At 35.7% G+C, this 25,726-nt stretch overlaps 1 protein-coding gene across 1 annotated transcript; it reads right to left on the bottom strand.

The window, feature by feature from the left end:
* Window positions 1–12,099: 12,099 nt before the first annotated feature.
* Smp_102960 (nebula, putative) lies at window positions 12,100–19,518 on the bottom strand. The gene is made up of 4 exons (XM_018790543.1): window positions 19,303–19,518; window positions 19,186–19,263; window positions 13,893–14,580; window positions 12,100–13,039 (listed from the first exon to the last, which is right to left on the bottom strand). The coding sequence occupies exons 1-4, from the start codon at window positions 19,471–19,473 to the stop codon at window positions 12,897–12,899; spliced, it is 1,080 nt and encodes a 359-aa protein (XP_018647411.1). The 5' UTR covers window positions 19,474–19,518; the 3' UTR covers window positions 12,100–12,896.
* Window positions 19,519–25,726: the final 6,208 nt, after the last annotated feature.

The raw sequence follows: 25,726 nt of genomic DNA, 5'->3' as shown, positions 1-25,726 counted from the left end.
TCACTTACGGTGGAATTAGTCATTTATAAAATGTAAACTTTATTTAGCTAACGAGTCCCAAATAGGACGAAACGCGCGTCCTGGATTCCACTGCTAACCACTATCCATCTTTGTTTATTCACTACAGTTGTAAAATAAACGTTACTGACGATGCAAACAATGATTTCAAATGGATGTAACAGATATGTAAATGTAGTTCTTCAAAACAACGTCTTTATTTGAAGATATATAATTTTATAGGAAATGTAGGAAATGCATAAATTCTCTGTTTATCTATGTTTCTTAAGAGTTAGTAGCTGCTCATTTATCGTATAAAATTATCTTCTATATTCACTCAATTTACTTGACTATTTAAGATATGATTAAAAATTGACAACTATATGTACAGTGAAAGGAAAAACGCGGAACATCGTGGTCTAACAGTGTGCAAAAATTAATTAAACGTTATGTGAAAAGTCATTAAGACGAAAAGCACATGTCCGGGACTTTAACTGGGTTGGTGGACACAGAGAGTCCACTGAGGGAAGTTGGAAAACCCTGATTCCAAACCAATGGTGCACATGAGCTACAGTACCCTGAGGGAACGCATGGCGTATGAACCAATTGTTGGTCACTGGCTACCATGGGACTGCATCTTCTAACGTCACTCCACTGACTTGTGGATTAGACCTCTAGGTCAAAGGCTCCGGGTGTATGGCAACCTAAGGAAACCACCTGCTTCGGTTTGAGCACCCTGGCAGTATCACAGCCCACATACAAATCAAGTGACTTGTGTGGAGCATATATGTTCGGTACCCCTTTTGTACCATTATTTATGTGTTCAAATAAACAATATAAATAATAACATTAGGATATGTGTTGGTTCTATCCAACTGGTAGAATAATGCAATCATCCTTCAATGTCATTAATGAATAGTTACTACTTGACATTTACGAACTAATCCGGTAGATTGTTGATAAGTTCCAAATTTTGATGAAACAATTCGTTGAAAATCCTGAAATTTTCCTAACCTAAAGTGTCTTAATCCGGTTTCACAAAACTCTTTTCTTAATACAAACTTAAATATAACCATTTTAATGTGTTATTTCTCAAATGTCAATCAAATATAGATAAGTTCTCTTTTCCTTTTTTTCTCCCTACAAATGGAATATTAAGTATATGTATAACATTTCGAAACATTTTGTTAGTAAATGAACATAATGTTGTTATCTTTACTCTATACATGTACTTCTTATCAATATCCTCTTCATATAATCTTTACACATAGACAGAAAATATGTGTCCCAACATTTGTATCACTAAAAAATATAAAATAAAGTTGAACTAGTGATGAAAACATTAAACTGAAAGTCAATTCAAGTTAGACCAGAGAAAAACTAGGAAACAATGGACTTTTGAATAAGCGTAACATGTAACTCCTCTGCAGTGCATAGTCATGACCCGAAAAAAAAATAGAAAACCAAGACTTTCAAGCTTTATAAAGGGTATTTCAAATTAAGACCAGTGAGTAAACATTCGATGGCCAATATTTTCAACTGTAGTCAATTCGAAATGATACACGGTTAACATCCAATATTTCTTCGTCCAATAATCACTAGTTTTCAATCTTCGACTTGCAGAATTTGGTCAGTAATGGTAACTACAAACCTAATAATCTTAACAAACCTTTAAGGTTAAAAATTATTCATATCCATTAAATTTACTTTGTTATAGTTGCGACCTCGTGAAATCGCACTGTACTTCAACTATTACCTTTCAGTTAAGTATAAAAAATACAGACTAATCTCTGATTAAACAAAACGATTACTATAATCATTTCTTCATTTTTATTTTACACATCTAAGTATAACCATTTGCTGGTATAGCATAATCACTGAAGAGATTCGATTATGAACAAGGTCATCTCGAGTGATGTTAGAGGTATGAGAGCCTTGTACAGAGATGAGATAACTATTCTTAAGCTTCCAGTAAAGGAAACCTAAACGATTAGATATATCAGTAATGTGAAATAAGTCGAATACATAGAGGAAGATAATCGTTGATTCTGGGAAGAAGCAATAACCTCATATCTTTCAACAAGACTGGAAACAAAAGTAAGTTATGAATCATAGTGCTAACTAGATAATGTAGCTACTTCCACAGTTAACAAGAATCATGAAAAATGTTCTAATCGTTTCAGTAATTCAATTTTCTTAATCTTATATACTGATGCATCTCTTTTACAGGTCATACACTTTTACTTAGTTACTTTCAAAATCACCCAGTGGATGGACAACAAATACTCTGATAATACGGGAATTATATAAACACTAAATTGCAGTCAGTTTAAATAACCTTGTCTAAAGCTGTAGACTATGATAGATTTATTATTCAGGAGACTTGGGTTATTCAATTTATACTAAGAATAGTCTAAATAAACGAACATAAGTAAAATGTACCTTTTGTATTTATACTGAAGATTATATATTCCAAGCTATATGGAATTGTCATTGTGTTTAACAACTCTTTTAGGTATCGAACTAAGGATTGATGAAATGAACTACTAATTAGTTAGTAAGTTGTAATTTAAATACAAAATATATTTACCGGTTCTAAGCAAGTTTCAATTATGAAGTGTTTGTTCGCAATAACTGACTCTTATTAGAAACCGGTGCTTTACATGCTTAGACTCAAAATTAAAAATGTTGGTTTACTATTATGTGAAACTAAATTTTTATTATTAACATACAGTAATACATTGAGTCCAGAATTTCAGTTTGTCAGACGACAAAAATAGAAAAACATAAAAGAATAGAAAGGTATGCGGTTTACTGGAACTACATGTTCATTCAATAGGCTCATAAAAGAGACTAAAATTACTTTAAAATAACAAACAACAAACAAAATAATAGAAATAATGGCAAACACCTGAAAGAAAATAGGAACAGGTAGAATCAATGCATGAAATTGTTTATTAGAGCACAATCCTCATGATATAAAGAATGATAGGTGAATGAATCAATATCACCTCTCCCAAAGTACTCAATAATTATGCAAGGGTTCGCAACTAAACATAAAAATTCAAGTCATCTTTCACAGCCTGTATTATTTGTAGATTATTTTATCATTTTTGATAGTCCAATCTTAATACTCTTCCTTTCTGTCTAGTTTAACATTTCCAAATAAAAGTAATAGATTATTTCCATCTAAGCGTTTCTTTTATATTCTGTAGTGTCTAGTACCATCTTAATCCTACATGGGATATTTTAGCTTATAAATAGACAAATTTATTTATTCTTCTTGATTTAAATCTTGACCTCGTCAATTATTTGTGTATTAACCTTGACTGTTTTTATATGAGCGTATGTGAGTGCATTGTTTATTATAACCATCACATGTCTATAGCTTATTTTTGTCTGACAATAAATATTGAGTCACACTTTATCAAATCGAGTTTGCTCACCCGCCTTCTCCTCCCCGTTTCGCTTCGCTTTCCCACTTCTTATTCTGAATGTCTATCTGGAAAAAAGAGTGGTTGAAATAAATTCCCTCAACGCAACACCCCAGGACTCGAACTCAGTATCGTTTACTTCAAATACTATCATGTTATCCACTTGGCTAATAAACCAAAAAAGCCACTAGCTTGTGCAACAAGCAAAGTGTCCAAATAGTAAAATATTTTTATGGTAAATAATCTGAAAATTTTGGAAGAAAAGATCGATGATCAAAGTCACATAATAATAGTAATAATAATACAAATAGTAACAAAGGGACCAATTATAAAATAAAAATGAACGAAGATGAGATTAAACTGAAGAGTAAATATGATGAATTCTAAATAGCTCATCAAAACTAGTCAGAGCATCAGTTCATCAAAGTCCTTACTTAGAATTTTTCCCTTAACATCAAATTATCCATGATAACAACTAATACTTCGAATTTAATGGGAAACATAAACACATCCCCAAATCTCGTTTATTTTTATTTTTTCGGTTTTCAGGAGAATGAATATTTCAAAACTTACATATAATGGGAAGCAGTGACCAGTGGAGTTCAACCACGTCTGTTGTGAGATAACAACTCACTGAAGGCAATTGGTGAAGTGTCGCTCATAATTCGTGGATCAATTGAAGTTAGACATTGACACCGTTGGATGCCGGCTCAGTGGTCTATCGGTTAAGGGCTCTGGCTCGTAACTGGTAGGTCCTGGGTTCGAATCTCGCGAGTGCGGGATCGTGGGTGCGCACTGTTGAGGAGTCCCATAATAGGACGAAACGGCCGTCCAGTGCTTCCAGGTTTTCGATGGTGGTCTAGCTTCAATTGACTCATGATTTCAACTTTGAGATATACTGAAATCTCCACAAATCCCCTTCTGATTACATATAATCATTTTATACATGCTGTGATATATGATTCATATCATATACTAAAATGTATGTTTTCACTACTTACGTATATATACAATATGTTATCTTAACACATTTCATTTCACATCACAAGTCTCTTTCTTACACACTAATGCATATACCTAGTTTAGACATTTTTAACGCTGATTGGATAACCTATTCAGTATACAATGAACCGGAGAACCATGTACCTATTTGTGTTTCCTTGAAAAAGCTTGGACCAGATTGCCAGGCAAAACGTTGGATTTACTTCAAATTTATTCGCTGAAATTTTACAAATATATTATTCCTATTTAATGTCTTACATCGACTCGGCGCCCAAATACTGTGTAACTATTCACTTTAATTTAGACGAAAGTTCTTATATGTTTCATATAATCAGGTGATATCGTGTGACTACTCAAAATAGGCTATCCATTGATAAAAGTTTATACAAAGTTAGTGCGAAAAGATCAAGGTCGACTTATTATATATATAGAGAGAGAAAGAAGATAGCATAACATTACAGACAAGTTTGTCTGCTTTCTTTAAAAATTGAAATTAGATTTTTTGTAGTTGAATAGGAAGATTACCCAATACATTTGTTCACGCATTGGTGAACTTTAGTTTCAATCATTTACTAAATCATAATCATAATCTTTCTTCTAAAAAGAGTGTTTATTGAACTCAAAGTCTATTAAGCTAAAGTGTCAGAGAAATAATCTTACAGTAATTCTTATTTCTCTTTTCTTTTCCCTGTTAATTCACAATCACATTCATAAGGTAACTTTCTTTCACTGATTCAGTTAGTAATATAACTGCACTTGAGAAATACACAAACATTCAGTTGTATATTACATCTTATCATTTTGAGATTCTGATACAGATCTTATGATCACAATCTATGCTTGAATGACCAAATAATCGAGATGAACGAATAAATCATCGAATTTATGATAAGAAAGATAAACTGAAATGGAACGATGTATTATTACAAAAAGAAAAATGAATTAGTTTATACATTATATGTCTGTACTCATTCAACAGTTCAAGGTCATCGAGATTAACTGGAAAATTAATTATCTTACCAGCCAATCATAATTCAGTTGGATTGATATCGGTTATTTTTTATTTATTTGGATTTTAAACACTAATAAAACATGAGGATAAATATTAAAATTTATTATAATTAAATTAGCACAATAAAAATAATTGATGAGACTATAACTTATGGACGACTTCTGAGCGATCCTCAAGTGACTTTGAGAGTGTCCACTAAGACCAAATGAAGATTATAAGCCCGTATGAAGAATTAGAATTATGATCTACAGTTGACAGTTAGGGTTAGGAACAAGATTTAAAGTTTTCATCACGAACTGACATCAGCTATAATGCCGAAACGGTATTTTGCCAAATGGATGAATGAATTTCGCGCCACAATGCAAGACCTGTTATATTTTACCTGATTGGTTCACCCATAAGTTAGAGTCTCACCAAATAATTCCATAAATTTGTTAAAATACTTATTGTTTGATAAACACATTCTTAAATGATATACTTTTATGTTTAAACCAAATGGCTTCTGTAGTTAATTTTTGTTGATTCGTTCTACTGTTTATAGAAAACTGAATACGATATACGTGAACTAACGTAATAGTCAATTGGAATTATATTCACGACGGGGCCTTAATAACTTGAAGGTAATCACTTTAAATTATGTCAATATCTTGTGGGAACTAACTTTCAATTGATGAATATTTATAAAACAGTTGACCGAATGACATGGTTTTTTTTTTAAACTCGACTCTTCTCTCTTACAAATCTCATATCAGTTTATCTTAGTATAAAACTAAAGTAAGTTATTGTATCAGATAAATAGTTGAAATTTGATTCTTTGACATATAACAAAAAGAAATTGGATTGAAAATAATGAAATGAGAAGATAACATTTTAATTGATTAGAAAATGTAGTAGAAACTTTGTTAATTTTGGTTTCCCATACATGATGTTCAATGGTCGGTATAATCATATTGAATAGTTTATTCTCCTGTCAGATCAATTGAAATAAATTATTTAACTAATTTTCCTTTATAATTGTAGATTAGTTTCTTTAAAAAACGCATTCAAAGAATTGTATCTTTGTTGAATAACATTTCTTGCTTTCAGATCTGTATCAGCCCCCAAGTGCCCTGGTACGTCCGAGAGTGGGAGAGTTCGCTCTCCCTCTCCAAATGCTCTCACATGGCTACGCGCATACAGCCACTGCCAGGAAAGTCCTACTCATTGCTTTCTCATACCACGGGTGTTGTTTACGAAATTGAGAGGACGAAAATCTAATGTCCAGCGCTTTAACTGGGTTGGTGGACACGGAGAGTCCATCTAGGGAAGTTGGAAAACCCTGATTCCAAACCAATCGTGCACAAGAGCTCCAGTACCTTGAGGCAACAATTGGCGTATGAACCAATTGTTGGTCACCGTCTATCATGGGATCGCATCTCCTAACGTTGTTTTACTGCCTTGTTGATTAGACCTTAGGGCGAAGGCTCCAGGTGCGGGGCCCCCTAAGAAAACCACCTGCTTCGGTTTGAGCACCCGGTTAGTATCACAGCTCTCACACAAATCAAATGAGATTTGTGTGGCGCATATGTATGTGGTACCTTTTTGTACCTATGTTTGTGTGTTTAAATAAATAAATAAAATCACCAGATCATATTAGAAATATTTTTTAAGAACTGTTCCCATTTAAATCCTTTCGGAAGTAGGTATAACTTTGAGTTGTCATAGAAACTGTTACTTAACTAGCTTTTTTAAGTTTCTATCAAAAATCTATAAACATATGTTGTATATGTAAGATTAATGAAAAAGTCTTCTTATTCACAATGTTAAAATCCTGAATAACATAAAAATTTGATGGTAATTATTGGTAATACAATCTCAAACTAGGCTGACATAACTTACTTGTTCCCAGTTAGTTAAACAAAATAATTACTAATATTGTAGTGATCTTAGTGTACATATCGATTATAATAAGAAATAAACATGTCAGTGGAAAAAAAACAAAATATAGTACAATAACTACATAATAAAAAATATACAATCTGTTAAACTTCTCTTGCAACTCTAATACAATGACAAAAGCCTGATATTTTGTTAGGAAGAGGATAATGATCATTATGAAAATAACTTGATATGACGAGACCCAGCTACATTGATATCAAGTTTTATACTCCGATTACACATTTTAACTCAGTAAATTTTTATTAAAGAGAAGGGTTGTAATTATTCAGAAAAATAAAATATTTAATTGTACACAGAGGTAGATAAGTGTGAAACTGAAAGACTTTTACCCGAATGAATGCAAAAAGTATCTCATTTGAGCGGTATCAAGAATATAGAATACTACCTTGACAATGGACTTTCAGTAAATAAGATCTATTAAAAATAAAGCGTTATATAGTTGAGATCATGAGCCGATTGAAGCTAGACCACCATGGAAAACCTAGAAGCACTAGACGGCGGTTTCGTCCCATTGTGGGGCTCCTCAGCAGTGCGCATCCACGATCCCGCCTCGTGAAATTCGAACCCAGGACCTACCAGCTTCGCGCCAGAGCACTTAACCGATAGACTACTGAGCCGGTATCTAACGGTGTTAATGTCTAACCTCATCCAGGTTTTCCATGGTGGTCTAGCTTCAATTGACAGATGATCTCAACTACATAAAATTACTAAAATCTCCACGAAACCCCCTCCTGAAAACTAAAATGATCAGAATTCATATAAAATGGCCTGTTATAACCAGTTGCCAGTAGTTATAACTGCGTCGACAATTTTTATGTCTGGTCTTCTCTAATTATTATGGCTGTGTCACCAAATTGTTATATCGGAATCACTTATTACTGACACCAGTAAAACGAAAAACCATTGTAATTCCCACGACGCGAAGTAAGAATACCAAGATTGGTACAAATGAAAATTTATTAACTCAAAAACACGACGACGACCCTTGTCTATAATACATTGATTTATATATTGATTGTACACCCATTTTAATTATTAATTAGAACCAAATTACATATATGGAAAATACCCAGAGTTATAACAAATCACATGTTACATGTCATACTGAGCATAGTTTATGTTAATTAAATACAAAAATATAGTATCTTGAATAAAACATCACACTCAAATCAATGAATGTTATACCGAATAAAATGTCACACTGGAAAACCAAACAAAGACTACACTCAGTAATCATATTAAATCAAATATAGGGAAGTAATGTTGAACAAATCCCATCATATCATTGCCAAGTACATTCTTCACTCGGATTTTCTCCACAGCATTGAACAATAATCTTTATTAATAACTATGAAGATCTATCTAAACACCAAACAAATTTACATTGAACCATACACTTGAAAAGTAACTAATCAGCTGTAAGTAACCAAAGATTCTGTCAATTGAATTTGCATTGATATCACCAAACTAGTTGGCTTAAAAGTGTTTTTTTAAATAATAGTTCATTGGAAACAATCCCCGCAAAGAGTGAAAATAATACTTACTGATTAATGCCATGGCTTCCTGTTGATTAACACCTTCAATAAACCATCTAACAGTCTTTTATACTTGATGACATCCTCTACTACACTAACAAATCACATCAATGAGTTGTATCGAGAAGTGACACTTACAATTTACATTAGTCTGGCATTATATTTCTGCTTATGTTAATTTTTAAACTTTAAATATAATTGATTAATGGATACGATAAAATGAATTATTTTGCTAGTCTATTAACCAGGAAATTATTAAAATTATTTGCTAACAGTAAATAAGCAGATTTTGAGTAGAATAGTATGCTTTTTGGTATAATTTCGTCAAAATACAGAGTGGCAAACAAATATTTCAACTGTGTTTTGAGCATCTTCCTCAATGTGCGCACAAGAACCAAACACAGGTTCGAAACTACAACTTCTAGACCAAAAACACCAAAACATTGAAACTATTATTTTGTCAGAACATAAATTAGATTCAGTTTGCGACCTTCATTCTGTGTTATCAATGGATTACGGCCTCATTTTCAACTCCATTGATTCTATGAGTTATGTGCTTCCCCCTAAAACAATGAGAAATTCATTACGGAGATTCTCAATACTGAACAAGCACTCAATTTAATGAAAAACAGGGAATATTTTTACGAGTTGTAGTACATTGTACTGGGTTTTTTTACCTAAATCGTTGAACAAAAAGCTTTCTAATCATTTTATATAAAAGTTAGGAAATTTAATACGCGAGCAACAGGGACTATCTGCAGACACAACATACAGTCAATACCAATAAATCACCCATTACAGCCGTATAACATCACAACGCATACAGAAAACATCGTCGGCAATGTTGCAACATTGACATTGTCTATACTATTTCTACCCTACAGGGTAGTTGGTAAGAAACCTTGAACCTAGACTGTATATCATTCGTTAGCAAGACGGACCTGGAATGTTGACCATAACGCTAAGTGATGTAGGTACATATACTACAAGGATTATCAGTAACACAAGATTCCAGCTACACTTTTTTAACGAACGCCAACTAATAAAAGTTTGAGGTACAAAGATTCCTCCCGACTATCGTTACTTATCTACCATAACCTGACTACTTATAACTTTTCAGCCAAATACACTGAAAATCATTAGTCATTTGAATATACGGGGGATAATGGTTTATAAGCTGCGATATTGTATATTCAGTATTCTCATATTTCCAATATTCCACCACTTAGTATTAATTAGCGGTGAAAATTATTTCAACATATTGTAAGCTACAGAAAACAAATAATTTAAATAAATACTTCATGTTCTTTAGTAGCCCGTATCAAAATGACTATTATAAATGTGCATGGTCTAACCAATCAATATGCAAACTGGGCTACTAAGTTTGCAAGCCGAGGATACGACTAAATAACCATTCAGTGAACATTATCTTGAGCAAGTCTTCGTCAAGTTACATGTCACCATCCAAATAACCAAAGGAATTTGTATTAAGACGATGTGTGGCCGTTGAACTACAAAATACGCCAGCATGTTTACCATTGATTGTTCGTGAGCATCAGGTGAGTAACTCATCAACCATGATTACCAAGATTATTCACCTGAAACTTGTTTCGGTCTCAAAGCGTAAAGTGGTTGTGTACAGACAAAAAAAACATGATACGACCAGGCAGATAAAGTATGGCTCCTAAAATCACCAAAGGCGTTTAATAAATAGAAAAGAAGTGTCAAACATCTTGTCACAAATAGGGGACATTTCGAACAGAGTAAGATTGTTGTACCATAAATTATATAAGCTGGTATTTATAACTTTGGTTGATGTGTTTATTAAATAGTACTGATGTTTAAAAAAAGACAAAATTGAGCCCATTAGGGTGACAGCGAAGTTGAATGTCCGACAACACCGTCAGAAAAGAAAGACCCCATGGATATGAACCATATATTTTAATGACATCTTATGTCGTCGAGTCTAAACGGCTAAACCCCTATTGGGTTTTGATAGTATATAATGCCAAATAGTCTCAAAATAGCCACCAACAGTTATTAAGTGTCTTCACCGGTCTTATTACTTCTTTGGACGATCCCGATTAGTTTATGATGACAACTGTTTAAAAAACCTCATCTCTTAAAATTTCCATTGTTTGTGAATTGCCAGAATTTTTATCGTCCTATTCATTGGAATACTGTACACACGTCATTTTTTATCGACTGTCTGTATACGTGAGATCTTCGTTTCCTACACCCGTCCTTTCATGATTGATATTCTAATAGGAAACAACTTCCTTTTTTCGGTAGAAAAGAAATCATTAGAAAATGTTCTTTACTAAGTCACGTCAGTATTTTTTGAAATGAAAGTGAAGCGATCACAGCATTTTTGAAACCAGGTCATATGAGTTTATCCGAATGAATGGGATTTTCACTGAATGGTGCTTTACAATCAGAGCACGAATTTATTTCATTCTAAAGAAAAACGACTTAATGGTCCTATAGTTTTTCATAATAAATGCATAAATGAGTGTTGGATTATCATTACTATTACTTACTAGAACAAATAAAGTGTAAAAATGTACACACATATACAAATGTTTAGAATTACTCATAGTCACTATATATTGGAAATATTGAATGACAAAGGACGGGTCATACTAAGTGTTTAACGCATAAGTCATTACATCAATTAAAAGATTATTCCAAACTATAATATCAGATAGTTTGCTATCTTTGGAAAGTTGTTTTCTTAATCTTCAAAGGTTATCAGTACATGTTATATGAAAATACTCATTTAGCATATAAACTATGGAAAGTAGAAATATTTTGTGAGGCTTCAATAATTTCTAATGTAATACCATTTATAATTAATAAGGTATGTTAATCACTTTTATTTATCGACTATTGAAAAGTACTATTTTTGACAGTCCAAGTTACCATGTCCTCAATTCTAGACCACGAGATAGTAAAGGACAGGGTTACATTTATGATAGTTCATGGGTAATCTAGCCGAAACCATCTAATAACGCCCAAGAACACTCAGTATAGGGTTCTTAAGATGTAGGGAGATATATATATATATCCTTATGTTGACTTTTGATTTTGCATTTTGCAGTGTGATAGTAGAAGCAATAAGAAACGCAAAAGTATGCGTATAACGTAAGTTACTTCATACAATCTTAAAACGTTTCCTGGTCTAAATAATAAGGTCATTTATATATTGAAAATAATGAAATGCAACTTTGATAATAACGGTAACAATGACAGACAGTCAGTCCAATCTACCTGGTAACATGTTTTCATTTCAGCCAACATCACCAACTGCAAACAGAACAAGTGTATATGAAAAAAATATTTCAAATAATAATGGCAGTTGGAGAAAAAACAACTGGAGAAAAGTCAACTAGCCGGTGTACATTATTCATAGATCGGATAAGAAATTGAAACTATATTACTGAAAAAGGTAAATATACGAAAAATTGCAAGAAACTGGTCACAAATGGCAGTAAAATTAAATACCATAATAATTGACGTGAGTCAATGAAGTAGTATACAACATACCTATAAAAAACCCATTCATCCAGGAAAGAAGAAAATGAAATTGACATCTATGATATAGGGAAAACAGTATAGTGTCAAGATCTATCACGTTAAGAAATCAGTAGGAACGTCACACGTTGAAGTTTTTATGTATGGAGAAATAATAAAACACTTTAGAATTAGACATCTGACAAACGCGAAAATAAAATGAACTGAGGATCTGTAGAAGCAACCGGTCAACTCCACACATCAACCAAAGTGATCATATATATATATGCCACAAGCTTGGTAACAGGCAAAGAAACTGAATAAAATGGGTATTCAACTATAAATAATTGTGCACGTAGTCATTTGAACATAGTTAACTGAAAGACACCAAAGGTAATTTTTCTTTTGGCCATCATAACGTTGGACTTAAATATTATATTCGTATACACATAACAGTCTTCATTATCATTTACGATCTGGACACTTAGTTTGCACTATTCGAAGTTTTTTCACATCTTTATCAAACGTTAAACCAGTTTCACATGGTGTTATCACAATACTTGGGTGATGATTAGCTTGATCACGTGGATGCAATTCAAATGCCTCACCTATAGATACATAAGTATTTGTACATCATTAATAATGACAGAAATAACAAAAAACTAAAAAATCAATACAGGAATACCTATAGTTTAATTGTGTCTTCTTAGGATCTTTTTCAATAGCCCAGTATGACACTTTTTCCACATTCCTTGTAGTAAGTTGAATAATTAGCAATCAACCAAACATTTCTACCAAGTTTATTATCAGTAAAGTATCTTGCAATCTCATGAAAGCATTTGATTGATGTAAATTTGTATGAACATATTTTATGGTTGTGACCAACATTCTTTTCGAATTAAAAACAGTCTCACACATAAACAGCCACTGCAAGCTAATCAGTTTAACACTTTTAGACTTACTTAAACACAAATGTTATCAGTCATCCTTTATAATTTTATTTTCAAGAAGTCGAACCAGCCAATATATGGTACCTCGTGCTGATCTGTTCAGGACTATCGGAAAACTATTTATTTACAAGTAAATTTTACAGCGAATCTATATGTTACAACCTAAAATTATTTAGTTATTTTACCTATTCCCACTCTCGTCCTACGCTAGAAACTAAATAAAATATCCAGGACTATTTTCGACCATAAATGCATTGAACAAGAGAATGCAAAGTCCTCGATAAGCCGCAACAGTTTATTTAGGAATATATTGATGTCTTCATAAAATAACTAATGAGACAAATAATCAAGAGCACTCTAGGTTATACATTTAACAATTACCATGACCACGCTACAATAATTACAAAGTATTTCATTTTCACATACATTATTCATTAAATTCAGCCCAAAACTTATTTACCAAAATATTTATATACCAAGTGATTTGAGTAAATGCACACATTAGACTCACCTGGTGCTAATGAAGCTAAGGCTTGTAAAAGTTCATAATTGATAACAGGTTCACATTCTGGTTTTGGTTCCCACCCAACAGGAGGTGAAGCAGGTGGAGAAAGTAAGAATAATCGACATGGTTTTGGAGGAGCTAGATGTTTCATTGAACAACCCAAACTACGTCGTTTATATTTACCGTGTTTACAAACTTCATTCTGAAAAAATGGTACATCTATATTCTTGTCACCACACGTATTGCTTATATTTTTGAATTCAGAAGTAGTCCTATCTGGAGATAGTTCTCTCTGGCTTCTAAAATTGCGACTACTATTAACAATAGGAGATACAGGTGATGCAATAAATTCAGCTGGATTTTCTTCTACATCATCTTGATTTAACAGTCCCTTGTTAGCGAGTGAAGTCGATTGGAAGTCTGTATTCTCTTTACAATCTTCAGTCCGACTATCATCAAAGTATTCATCAGAATCAACAATGCATTCTGGATTATCACAGTAATCGCAATCCTCTTCATCATTAATTTCATTTTTATCATTACTATCTTCGAAATTCCCAATATAACAGTTGATTCCACCACTATTAATATTTACTGAACTGTTTGGTATGTTAGCAAATATATGTTCAGGAAGCGTCCACCCTTGGGTTTCCAAACGTGCCAACAACACAGCTTCTGGTCTGCTCATGTAAACCTAACGAAGATGAGCAAAAAGATTGCTTACAGAAATACCTCATAGAGTAGGATTCGATATATGTAGATATTTTGTAAACAGGTACTTAGTTTTTACTTTGTATGTACGTTTTTATTTTACCCTCAAATCTCTGAATTAAGCATCACACAAGGTAATGACAGTAACCCTGGGCTTAATCTATGATCGAAACACTGACAGATTTGAGTTTGAGCTTTAACTGTTATTACGACATCACTCCAAAGAGATGATGTTTGGAATTAAGGATTGTATAATTAAGCTGTTTAGTTTTATAGGCCATGTGCTAGTCAGCAAACAAATCAATAAAAAACATGATAACAGGAACTGAACAATAAGGTGACTAGCGAATAAATAACTAAGATCCACATGTACAAACAACCCTGAACGTAGTTGTTACTTTAATGTGGTGACTAGGTTTGTCGATTGTGAAGACTCAACCGAGTTATATTGGATGAAGCATATGTTCCTTGAGGTCCCAACATGCCAGACAGGCCGGTTGGGGAACGGTAAGGCTAAAAATAGCAAATTAAGCCCGGAAGGCAAAGTCGTACCGCTGACTGTAGAGAGATACGACAAAAGTGAGGCGTTTCCCTTGGACAACCAGCATCTGCAGCGATGCTAGCTTCTCACGATGGGAGGAAAGGGTCATAAATCGACCCTAGAAATTTCACACTTCACCTTACCCCACGGATTTCCGTTTCCGGCAGTAAGGCCTTTTGAATTGCAGAGCTAACACTGAAAACTTCCCATGTAAAGGTCTTGTGCGACCGGCCTCAAGTAGTTGTCTCTTGGGCTCTGTAGTCAAGCTACTAAGTCTCTGAAAATACCACTAATTCAGCTTCTTTTTCAGGTCTCTTAAGAAGAAATATCCTTCCATGGTGTGGGCAGCCGGGAAGTGACAGCCACCCCCATACCTCTATCTAGCACCCAAGATCATCTTGTTGACGATCGGATCGCCCCCTCACGTCTTAATAATTCTCATATCCCCACGACGAACACTTTTCATATATTTTTATCACCACGCACCACTAGTACTAATGATTTGAGTTCACGAAATTTTGTTACTGGTCTCCCGAGATCACTCTGTTAACTACACGTTAGGGCTTTTAATATTCGAACCTTGTGTCAGATAGGACAACAGGATTCTTTAACTAAGACTTCAGAATCTCGAGTCATCGTTAGACTCTATTTCAACAAACAGTCGCTTCTACACTGTCCGATTAAACCTAACAGTAAGGACTCGAAAAAAAGTGTCACACCGTTTCCTTATCGTTGTCTCTGATTACACTCCCACTGAATACAGCTCAGAGAAAGTTAAAAATGAATTTTATGGGAAGTTACTTCATCTCCGTCAAAAAGCTAAACTCTCTGAATGAGTAATAGTGGCAATTGATTTTAATGTTAAAGTAGCTAAACTAAACCAAACCGAAAGGCACATAGGAGGACTTTACATTGTCGCGGCATAGCAAACAGATTATGGCGACTGGCTGTTGCAACTATGCACAGATAACTGTCTATTCCTGTCAAACACAAACTTTAAACATAAGGAGAAGCATCGTCTAACACGGTGGTTTATATATATATATATTTTTGACACAAACATTGGTACAAAGAGGGCACCAAATACATATGCACCACACGTAAATATCAAATGAATGTGAATTGTCTGAATTTAAATTAAAGTAAGAGTGGTATTTCCAATATTAATTGTCATTTCATTTGATTTTTGTGTGAGCTATGACACTAACCGCGTGCCAGAACCTAAGCAGGTGGTTTCCTAAGGGGGCCCCACATCTGGAGCCTTCGACCTAAAGGTCTAATCCACAAGACAGTGGAGCAACGTTAGGAGATGCGATCCCATGGTAGCCGGTGACCAACTATTGATTCATAAGCCATTTGTTCCTTCAGGATACTAGAGCCCGTTGCTTTTGAATCGGTTTTCCAACTTCCCTTGGTGGACCCTCCGAGTCCACCAACCCGGTTAAAGCGCCGGACATTCGCTTTTCGTCTTCTCAATTTCGTAAACAACACCCCCGCCACGAGAAGGCAGTGAGTAGGACTTCCCCGGCAGAGGCTATATACGCGTGGCCATGTGAGAGCGTTTGGAGAGGGAGAGCGGACTCTCCCTACTCTCGGCCGTACCAGGGCATTTGGGGGCGTATTCAATAATAAGTGTCTACGAAGCATTGCTAGTGCATTTTTGGATCGTGGAGTAAGCAATGCCTGGGTAAGAAATAGAGTGCTATATTAAGATGGTAAATCGACTGATGAGGTAGTAAATCTTCACCAAGTGAGGTAGTTGGGACATGTGTTTCGTATCCCTAACCACCGCCTACCTCGACGGGCGATGTTGTCATATGTAGAAGTATGCCGTAAGAAAGTGAAAGACGGCCAAACCAAAACATGACATCAGTCCATGAAGTCACTGACAACTGGACTTAGCCATCTTATTAGGTACGAACTACCTAGTTGGGATCCACATGATAATCGTAACCAATGGTTGGAGTTTGAATGATATGGCTCAAAGTCGTTTGCAATAGTACAGATGCAACCATTTCGTTGAAAAGACGTGATGAGAGAGCAAATCTAGCTACGTCCTGAGTGAAATTCCTAAAACATCAACTTGCAAAGCATCCACGAGTAACAAAAATTTATATTTACCACTACATTTGGTGTAACTGAGGTGTGTAAATGGAGACAGATGGATGACATAAAACTAACCGTTGTATACTGAAAGTAATAGTGCATTGAGAAAATGACCCATGTTCGGCTGCGCTATTGGATTCTTATTGTATTTCTCACAAACGAGCCAAGACATGCTCGATATATTCTTGTTTTTAAAACCATGCATCACTTTTTATTTCTGCTTTATACAGCATATATCCCTGTTATCTTTCAAAATATTACTACTCTTTTATGCAATGCATTCACTGATGCTTTACTGAGTTAAAACTTCGTTTTATAAATAGCTATATTTATAGTTTGGGAAGCAAAACGTTTTATGACTAAGGTCCCAAGCTTACTATAGTCAAAGTCAACTCTCGGTGACGCTATGCCTATCGTCCCAAGTGCCTCTGGAAAGAGCTGTTGTCTTAGCATCTACTTCAAAAAGCTTCCGGATTTTAAACATTTTACCAGTTAAGAGAGTTCTACTAAATTCCCTAGTACGGCCGATAGGTCGGGGAGTCCGCTCTCCCTCTCCAAATGCTCTCACATGGCCACGTGCATACAACAACTGCCAGGAAATTCCTACTCATTGCTTTCTCATACCACGGGTGTTGTTTACGTAATTGAGAGGACGAAAAGCGAATGTCCGACGCTTTAACTGGGTTGGTGGACACGGAAAGTCCACCTAGGGAAGTTGGAAAACCCTGATTCTAAACCAATGGTGCACATGGGCTGGTTCCAGCATCCTGGGGGAACAAATGGCTTATGAATCAATAGTTGGTCACCGGCTATCATGGGACTGCATCTCCTTACGATGCTCCACTGCCTTGTGGATTAGACCTTTGGGTCGTAGGCTCCAGGTGCGGGGCGCCCTAAGGAAACCACTTGCTTAGGTTTGGGCACCCGGGGAGTATTACAGCCCTTGCACAGATCAATGATAACTGCTACTGGCCTTATTGTTATTGTGTGGAGAATATGTATTTGGTGTCCCGTTTGTATCAATGTTTGTGTGTCCAAACAAATGATAAATAAATAAATCTATTAATAATCCGTCCACCCCAATTCACATAACAATGTAGTTAATGTTAGTGAACCAAGCTAACAAGACGGTGTTTTAGTTTTCATGAAATGGAGCTTTAAATAACATGTTGGTGTTGAATTTTGCACTCTAGGCCAAATAAAAAACATAAACCTCGATGTTCCATGACTTGAAACTCGAAACATGGTCTGGCAACACATTAGTCCTTGTTGCTGTAGAATATTTTAAGCGAGAAACCGTTTCTAAATATGAACGAAATACTCCCTAGTAAAAGTAGAAATAGACATCGACCGTCACATAACCACGACACATGATGATTAGGAAGGGTTCTCCAATATCAGAACAGTATGGACTCTTTAGATTCTAGATTTTCATACGATAGAAGTACCAAAGATCGAGATACGAGTTAGGAATATCTGTAACATTATAACGGTGCGAAAAGTTACACGGCTACAAAACCTTTGATTTGACATGGGTGAACTCCGAGCAACCAAGAATTTACATCACAACCTACAGGCTACAACATAATACTTAAGCAATCTCATTCGAAATTCGTTGGTCTCTGTTATAGTATGTACCTTGGTTTCTACTGGACAAAAGATATAATTTAGGGAAATTTTGTCACACCTCCGTTGTTCCGAGGCATATTACTAACGGACAGCGGATGGATGACTGCAGTAAAATTATCTGATTATTTACGAATCAGTCTAACTACAAGCTCACCAACGAACTTACAACTATTGGAAAAAAGTTTATGGTCAGTAAGATACATCATCATTTTTCAGTGAGTGGTTCTTATCTTCAGCTGTGTTATATGGAATTCTTTTGAATAGGAAGAATAAATATATGGTCAAGGACTAAATACTAAGTTTTCAACTTACTAGAACTCTTTGGAAACTCGGCAGGTATACGAATTTGGACTGACTGTCAAACGACCTAAACAGGTCCTCAAAGCATACCTAAGAAACAAATAACCGAACAAACGTCAGACTTTAAACCTGCGCAACATTGTGCTTGAAAACCTCGGGTGGAACATTGGTTATGATAAGTTTTAAAGAAACTCCACTAAGAACCTCCATGATTCCCTGTATTTCTTCAGCCGAGAATGTAAATCCTTTATTAGCCAGTGTCGTTTGAACATTACAAGCTTCTCGATGTTTACTATCCATTTGGACTCATGAAAAGCAACAAGGCCACTCATAGGCCAGCACGAAAACCACACACAACCTTAGGGGAATTTACTAAATCAGGCTTTCAAAATGTGGAACAGTAAAACAACAAGAAGCCGTAAACGGTTTAAATTCAAAAGATATTTAAATGACAAGAAACAGGATTCCTTCACTTAATTAGCTGATCAAAAATATAAAACTAAACACTTCAGCACTTGATTAAGGTTTTGTCCGTCGACTCTTTCATAAGAAATTTGGATTAACTGAGAGACCATCAACGCCAGGACTAACACAGGCCATCAAGCCTCCTGTCCTTTCCAAACTGAAACTGATGGCTTTAAAACATGTCTGTGTCGGACGATTGTTTAAGAACTTTGTCAAGTATCGATGGACAGTAGATTACTTCTTAGAATTTGTGTCTGTATTAGGATTGTGACCTTTGCATAGCCGAAGATATGAATCCTCATAACCATCTTTCAACAAAGCAAGGTAACAAACACATTGGTCCATTAACTCGGAACTATTAAAATCAAGCCACAAGTTGTATTCAAGCAGCTGAATTGATTGATCTCAAATGTTTGTTGCTCAACAGGATTCCATTTTTTGGAGTTCATTTTCAATTTTGGAGGAAATGTATCTTTGACGATGAAGGCGAAATAGAGGCCGTGGTTGATTTCTTCCAGATAGTCTTCATTCACGAACCTCCTCTCGACAAAAACCAGGCCCAGAAATGTTATCATATTGGCTACTAGTAACTAGCTTCCACGGAAGCCATGTAATAAAGGCAATAATTACCAACGCACGGAAAAATCAGTAGAGCCCGACGAACTGCATCCTAAAATACAGAGACAAATTGCATTGTTCACTGCTTCCCTCTCAATACTATATTGAGGTCACTCAGCCACTCCAGCTGATTAGGCTGAACAAATACAACTTCTAACGAACTATTTATATGTCAACTTCGTCAGTGTCGTAGTTGAAATATAGGCAAGAATTACTAAGAACACCATTATGACCTTGATGCGAACAAAAAACTTGTAAGATAGCAGGCGAAAAGATCCCGAGTAATTGTTATCATGCACATAAAGACGACACAAGTATTCGGAATTTGATGACGCTTTTGCATGTAACACCTTTATGACCGAAGTATAGTAATCCAGTCAAATCAGAAGTCAGTAATGAGGGATTTCGTAGATATATCTGGAAGACTGTCGATATGTCGAGAGACCTTCGGTCTAAGCTGGCTAACCGTTGCAAGGGATGAGTAGCACGTCGTGCCCACTCATGATCTGGTCCGGATTCGTAACTGAGAGTCTTCAGGTAGGTGTGTTCATTAAAACACAGATTAGCATCAAAGTTGAAGACTTACAAAATTTTATTTCGGGGATTTATATACCACTACACACGGCTAACCTTGCTATAGAAGAGGAGAGATGAACGTAGTCGTTTGTCGTCAATACATCTGTAGATTGTGTTTAATGTGGCATCAGCTAAGTATTTAAAAGCGTGTCATATGATAGGCTTCTTTTGAAGCTAAAAAAATCCAGAAGCGCATGGACTTCTTCAGGAATAGACAAAAGATTTTGTGAAGAATTGTTGATACGAATCGAAAACAAACCACGAATCTTCCTAACGAAAATCATTGCTTGGTGAAGTAACACGGGGCCTTGGAGATATTTAAAGTTAATGGCATCAAAGTCAAGTGCTAAGTTAAAAGGTTAGATGAAGTTGTATTGAAATCCAACTATGTAATTCTGGTTAACTGATCAAAATTGTGCTCGATTCTTATCCTTGCGGTAAAACTCACATTGTGTGTACAGAGGTAAATAACGATTTGGAAAAGCGTCCGCACCCTTTATCTTTTCCCACAGTTATCTAGCAACAACAAAGAACAGGGACATAAAGGTCACGGTTCACAACCATGTTGTTGTACTTGATAGTTTCTAATAAACTGAACAGGAGGCGGAAAGTTAATAATAAAAATTTCAATGAGCAGAAAACTGCATTTCTAACGTTTTGTTGCTTTATAAAAGCCACTCTGAAGAAGAGGTGGGTTTAGAACCCAGTGGACATTTAGAGGGAGATTTACGAGACTCGGATTCCACTGAAGAGCCACAGACGACAGCTACCTGTGCATCGATGTCGATAACCTATTTACTAGTGGACTAAAAATCTTTTTATGCGAAAACGAAGACCTACAGTGAAAGCGTTTTGAGGTATGTGGTTGTAGGATATATCTCTAGGTTTGTCATAGCTCATATATCTACACCATTAGAATAATTGATCCATACGGTTTGGGCCTAGTCTCATGTGAGTGTACTTATGTACACCTGGAGAGCAGTTGATCGAATAGAATAATGTGAACTTGTGATTGTATGACGGCTTGATCTAGAAGTTCTTAGGCGTGAATCATATCTCTGTATGTACCAATTCACCATACGTGTAAGTCAGTGCTACTGTCTACAGTAACGTTTGAATAACACAGTAGCGGTAAATAAATCCCCAAAATCAATAGACCTGTAAGTCTTCGACATTGGATGCTGACCACATTAGTTTTGATGGACTCACCTAGCTGAGGGCGCGCGGTAATGTATCTGCACCAGATCACGAGTGGGAACCCCGTGCTCAACTTCTCCTGCGATCACTAGCCAGTTTAGATCAGTCACTTCTCGATATACTGATAACCAATCAAGTATATATTTGAACCTCCTCGCTTCTGACTTCTGATTTCACTGGATGGGTACGATTCAATTATAGGTGTTCCTGGTGAAGTTCTGTCAAACTACAATACCTGTGGCATCTTCAGTGGTGAGCCCGACGTGGTCTGGTACACCAACCCATAGACTTTGACTCTGTTCCGTTTTGGAACTCCATATATCATTGCTTGACTGTATTTTTTGTATACTGTGATATTTATTCCCGTCTTTAATATTTTTCCCTCGTTCATCCCCATACTTTCAATTCGCTTTAGGCTTCCGAACAAATAATTTGATGACTTGTGGAGATTCGCATTTTCCAGAAGTTATGAGTTGAACTGTTTCTCGAAAGAGCACCATTCTAAGCATAATGTTAACCTAAATAATGACGTACAAATGAAGTGATGTGATTTCGTTCAGATAAATATGCCGTCATCGATCATAAGAATGTACGTATAATGAAAATTCTTATCTTCATATAGTTGTTTTAAACGATACGTTATGACCTTGAAAGTTTTGAGTACCAGGTCGAGATGCTTTTTATTCCACAAACTTGTGAGTCCGCGAAAGTATGTTCACTTAACTACGGTTACTTTTTTGAAGTGCGTAACTTTTATTCTTTTGTTTGTCTCAGTAAGATACAAGGCTTGTGTGCTAGATATTACGATGGCCTACATTTTTAAATAAACATAACCAAACATTATCATCATTAATTTATATCTAATAGTACTATTCACATAAATTCGATGTTTTGGTTTGCAAACGCTGTGAAAAATGCCATCCACATTTTGAACTGAAATATGTTATAATACGTGTCATAATGTTAATTATCTTCAAATATCGTATTATTTTATGTATGTTGCGGTTGAGGTTATATTCCTTGTTTCACCTGTTTTCTTTAAAAAAATTCATTCGTAACAGTAGTAATAACAGCATTATTAGTAGCAAAAAAACCCAAGCATTATTAATATAATTCAAGGAAATATAGATTGGTGAAATACAAGAAAATTCACGGAAAATTTCGAAACTTCAGATCCAAGGGAAGAAAGTGAATACATTTGGGGGATTGGAACTGATTTTGAGCCGAGTCACTTAAAGTCTAACACCTAGTTACGATAATTACACAGGCCCAAACCAGATGGTCTTCATGTACGCAGATGGCTCAGACCAAGTCAGTCTTCATGGATGATTACTGGACTGATGTTAGTTTGGTCACCCCTGACCTTCCAACTTATACTTACATCAGTTACCATTCGTGTATCGAGGTAGCCTGTAGATGGAGATGCGTAACACATGTCTCAAACATCCCAGTTGATAATGATCCACTACCTCATCAATTAACTTACCATACTTACCGTGCAATCTGTGTCTAGCCTCAAAATTGTTAATTCAATTGTGCCAGACCGTTGCTGCTACCTTGACGTGGTGGTCGGGCTTGCCTATCGTGATGAACCAATCGAGCTATACTGGCTGGAACAATCGTTCCTCAAGGTCCTACCATGCCAGATAGGTCGGTTGAGGAGCGGTAAGACTGAAAGCAGCAACCCCAAGGTCCGAAGACGTAGTCGTACTGCTGACTGTACAGAGGTGTGACGGCAGTAAGGTGTTTCCTTCAGACAACCAGCATGACAGCGATGCTGCCTTCCCACAAGGAGGGGTGAGGTTAGAAAAGGTCGACCCTAAAAATGCACACCTCGCCTTATCCCACGGATATCCGTCTCCGGCGGTAAGGTCCGTTGAAGAACGGAGCTAACACGTCAAAAATCCCCACAAAAAGGCCGTGCGTGACCGGCCTCAAGCAGTTGTCCCTTGGGCACTGCGGTCACGCTCCCAGGTCGTTATGACCAACACTTATCCAACTTCCTTTTCAGGTCCCTCAAGAAATACCCTTCCACGGCGTGGGCAGCCGGGAAGTGATATCAGCCCTCATACCCGTAACAGCACACGAGACCAAGTTGGTCACTTTCAAATCCTTCCTACACCTAATAACTCTCTTATCTACACGACGATTGTGCCAAAATATAAAAAGAATGCTTCAAACACTCCTTTGATAAAATACTAATAACTTTCAGATATCCTATATTCCTAATGGTCATATTTCACAGTCATCAGGAGCAAAGCTAACTGCTGCACAATAAATTCGTCCCTTAGTCCCCAGAATGATATATAGCTCACACCACAAGTAACGTAAGTTGGTAAAACCACCCGGGCTTTCTGAGTTTTTGCCGGAACTTTGTCAAACACCAACCTATCAAAGCTGACGAAGATTTCAAGATAAGTGAAGTAATCGACACGCTTAACTACGTCACAACCTATTCTTGGTTCAGACGCTTATGCAAACCAGTCCTAATGCAGCTTTTCATTTACTGGGAGAGAAACTCATCTCAAACACCCTTTCATTGTTGCTTATGACATTCAAAAGACTTCATTTTGTCAGCGTCATCACTAAACAGAAATATATCATCTTCGAACTCCATATCAACAAAAAAATCTGGTAGCAGATCGACTCCTTGTTAGTCAGACTGGAAGGGTATTATTTCTAAAAGAATGTTTATGACAAATTTAGACAAGAATTGGGAAAGCAGGTAACCGCAAAGTAAACTGGTACGAGTTATCGATTCCTATGACAGTTCACCATAAGCTCTGACTCGGCCAGCAGTGTTTGAGTAGAGAGCCTGTAGAATTTTGACGTACTTCCTCGATACCTCTTTCAATAAGATCCATCGGTTTATAGAATCAAACTCTCTCTCAGGGTGGAGAAGTGCAACTATAGTTTGGAGTCAATAGGTATGTTACGAAAACCTGGCGGTGTTAATATGTGGTCTACACATCCGTGTCTAATACCAGCCTGGTTTTACAGAGTTTGCTCTTCAAGAGCTCTAGTTACGCATTGGGTGGTTGTTAAGGCTAGTATTTTAAACATCATATTAGTTAAACTGATCTATCTACGTTTTTCACTGTTTGAGATTAGCTATAAATATATTATTAGCCTCCAGTTGATCTGATAAAAGAACTCCAAAGGGTTCAAGACTCCCGTATTTTCAGCTGGATTCTCTGACCAACATTAGATAGCCTTTCTTAAATGTGCGACTAAATATTTATTAGTCTGATGCCCGTAAAACTTGATTAAATCTACTACATAAAGTACTGAGCAGCTTTATCCTTTCTTCTGTACTACCATAAAACGTTCATCCATTTATATTTTTTTACAATTAGTAATAGGATTTAATTTCTCTCTCCAGCTGTTCCAAACTCTAATAAAGGGTTTACATATCACATGATGTTCAAATATCCTATTTAAGCAAATACTCAAGGAATATTAACTTTTCTTCTGCTCCAAAGTTAATATGATAACCCAGTTATTGGCCATCTATGCTATATTTTCATTTTAGTAAGTTCTCACTACGCTGAGGTAATCATTTCTAAAAATAATATCAGATATTTAGTTCAAATCATATTTATAATGTTATTCTACAAGATTTCGTGTTATGGCTTGGAAATAAACTTTGCGAAAATAAATTATCTTGTAAAAATGAGGAAAACGTTAAGTCTACATT

The sequence above is a fragment of the Schistosoma mansoni genome (genome assembly GCF_000237925.1).
Source record: "Schistosoma mansoni, WGS project CABG00000000 data, supercontig 0284, strain Puerto Rico, whole genome shotgun sequence".
NCBI lineage: Eukaryota > Metazoa > Platyhelminthes > Trematoda > Strigeidida > Schistosomatidae > Schistosoma > Schistosoma mansoni.
The sequence above is the reverse complement of the archived record's forward strand: the minus strand, read 5'-3'. Positions and strand labels throughout refer to the sequence as shown.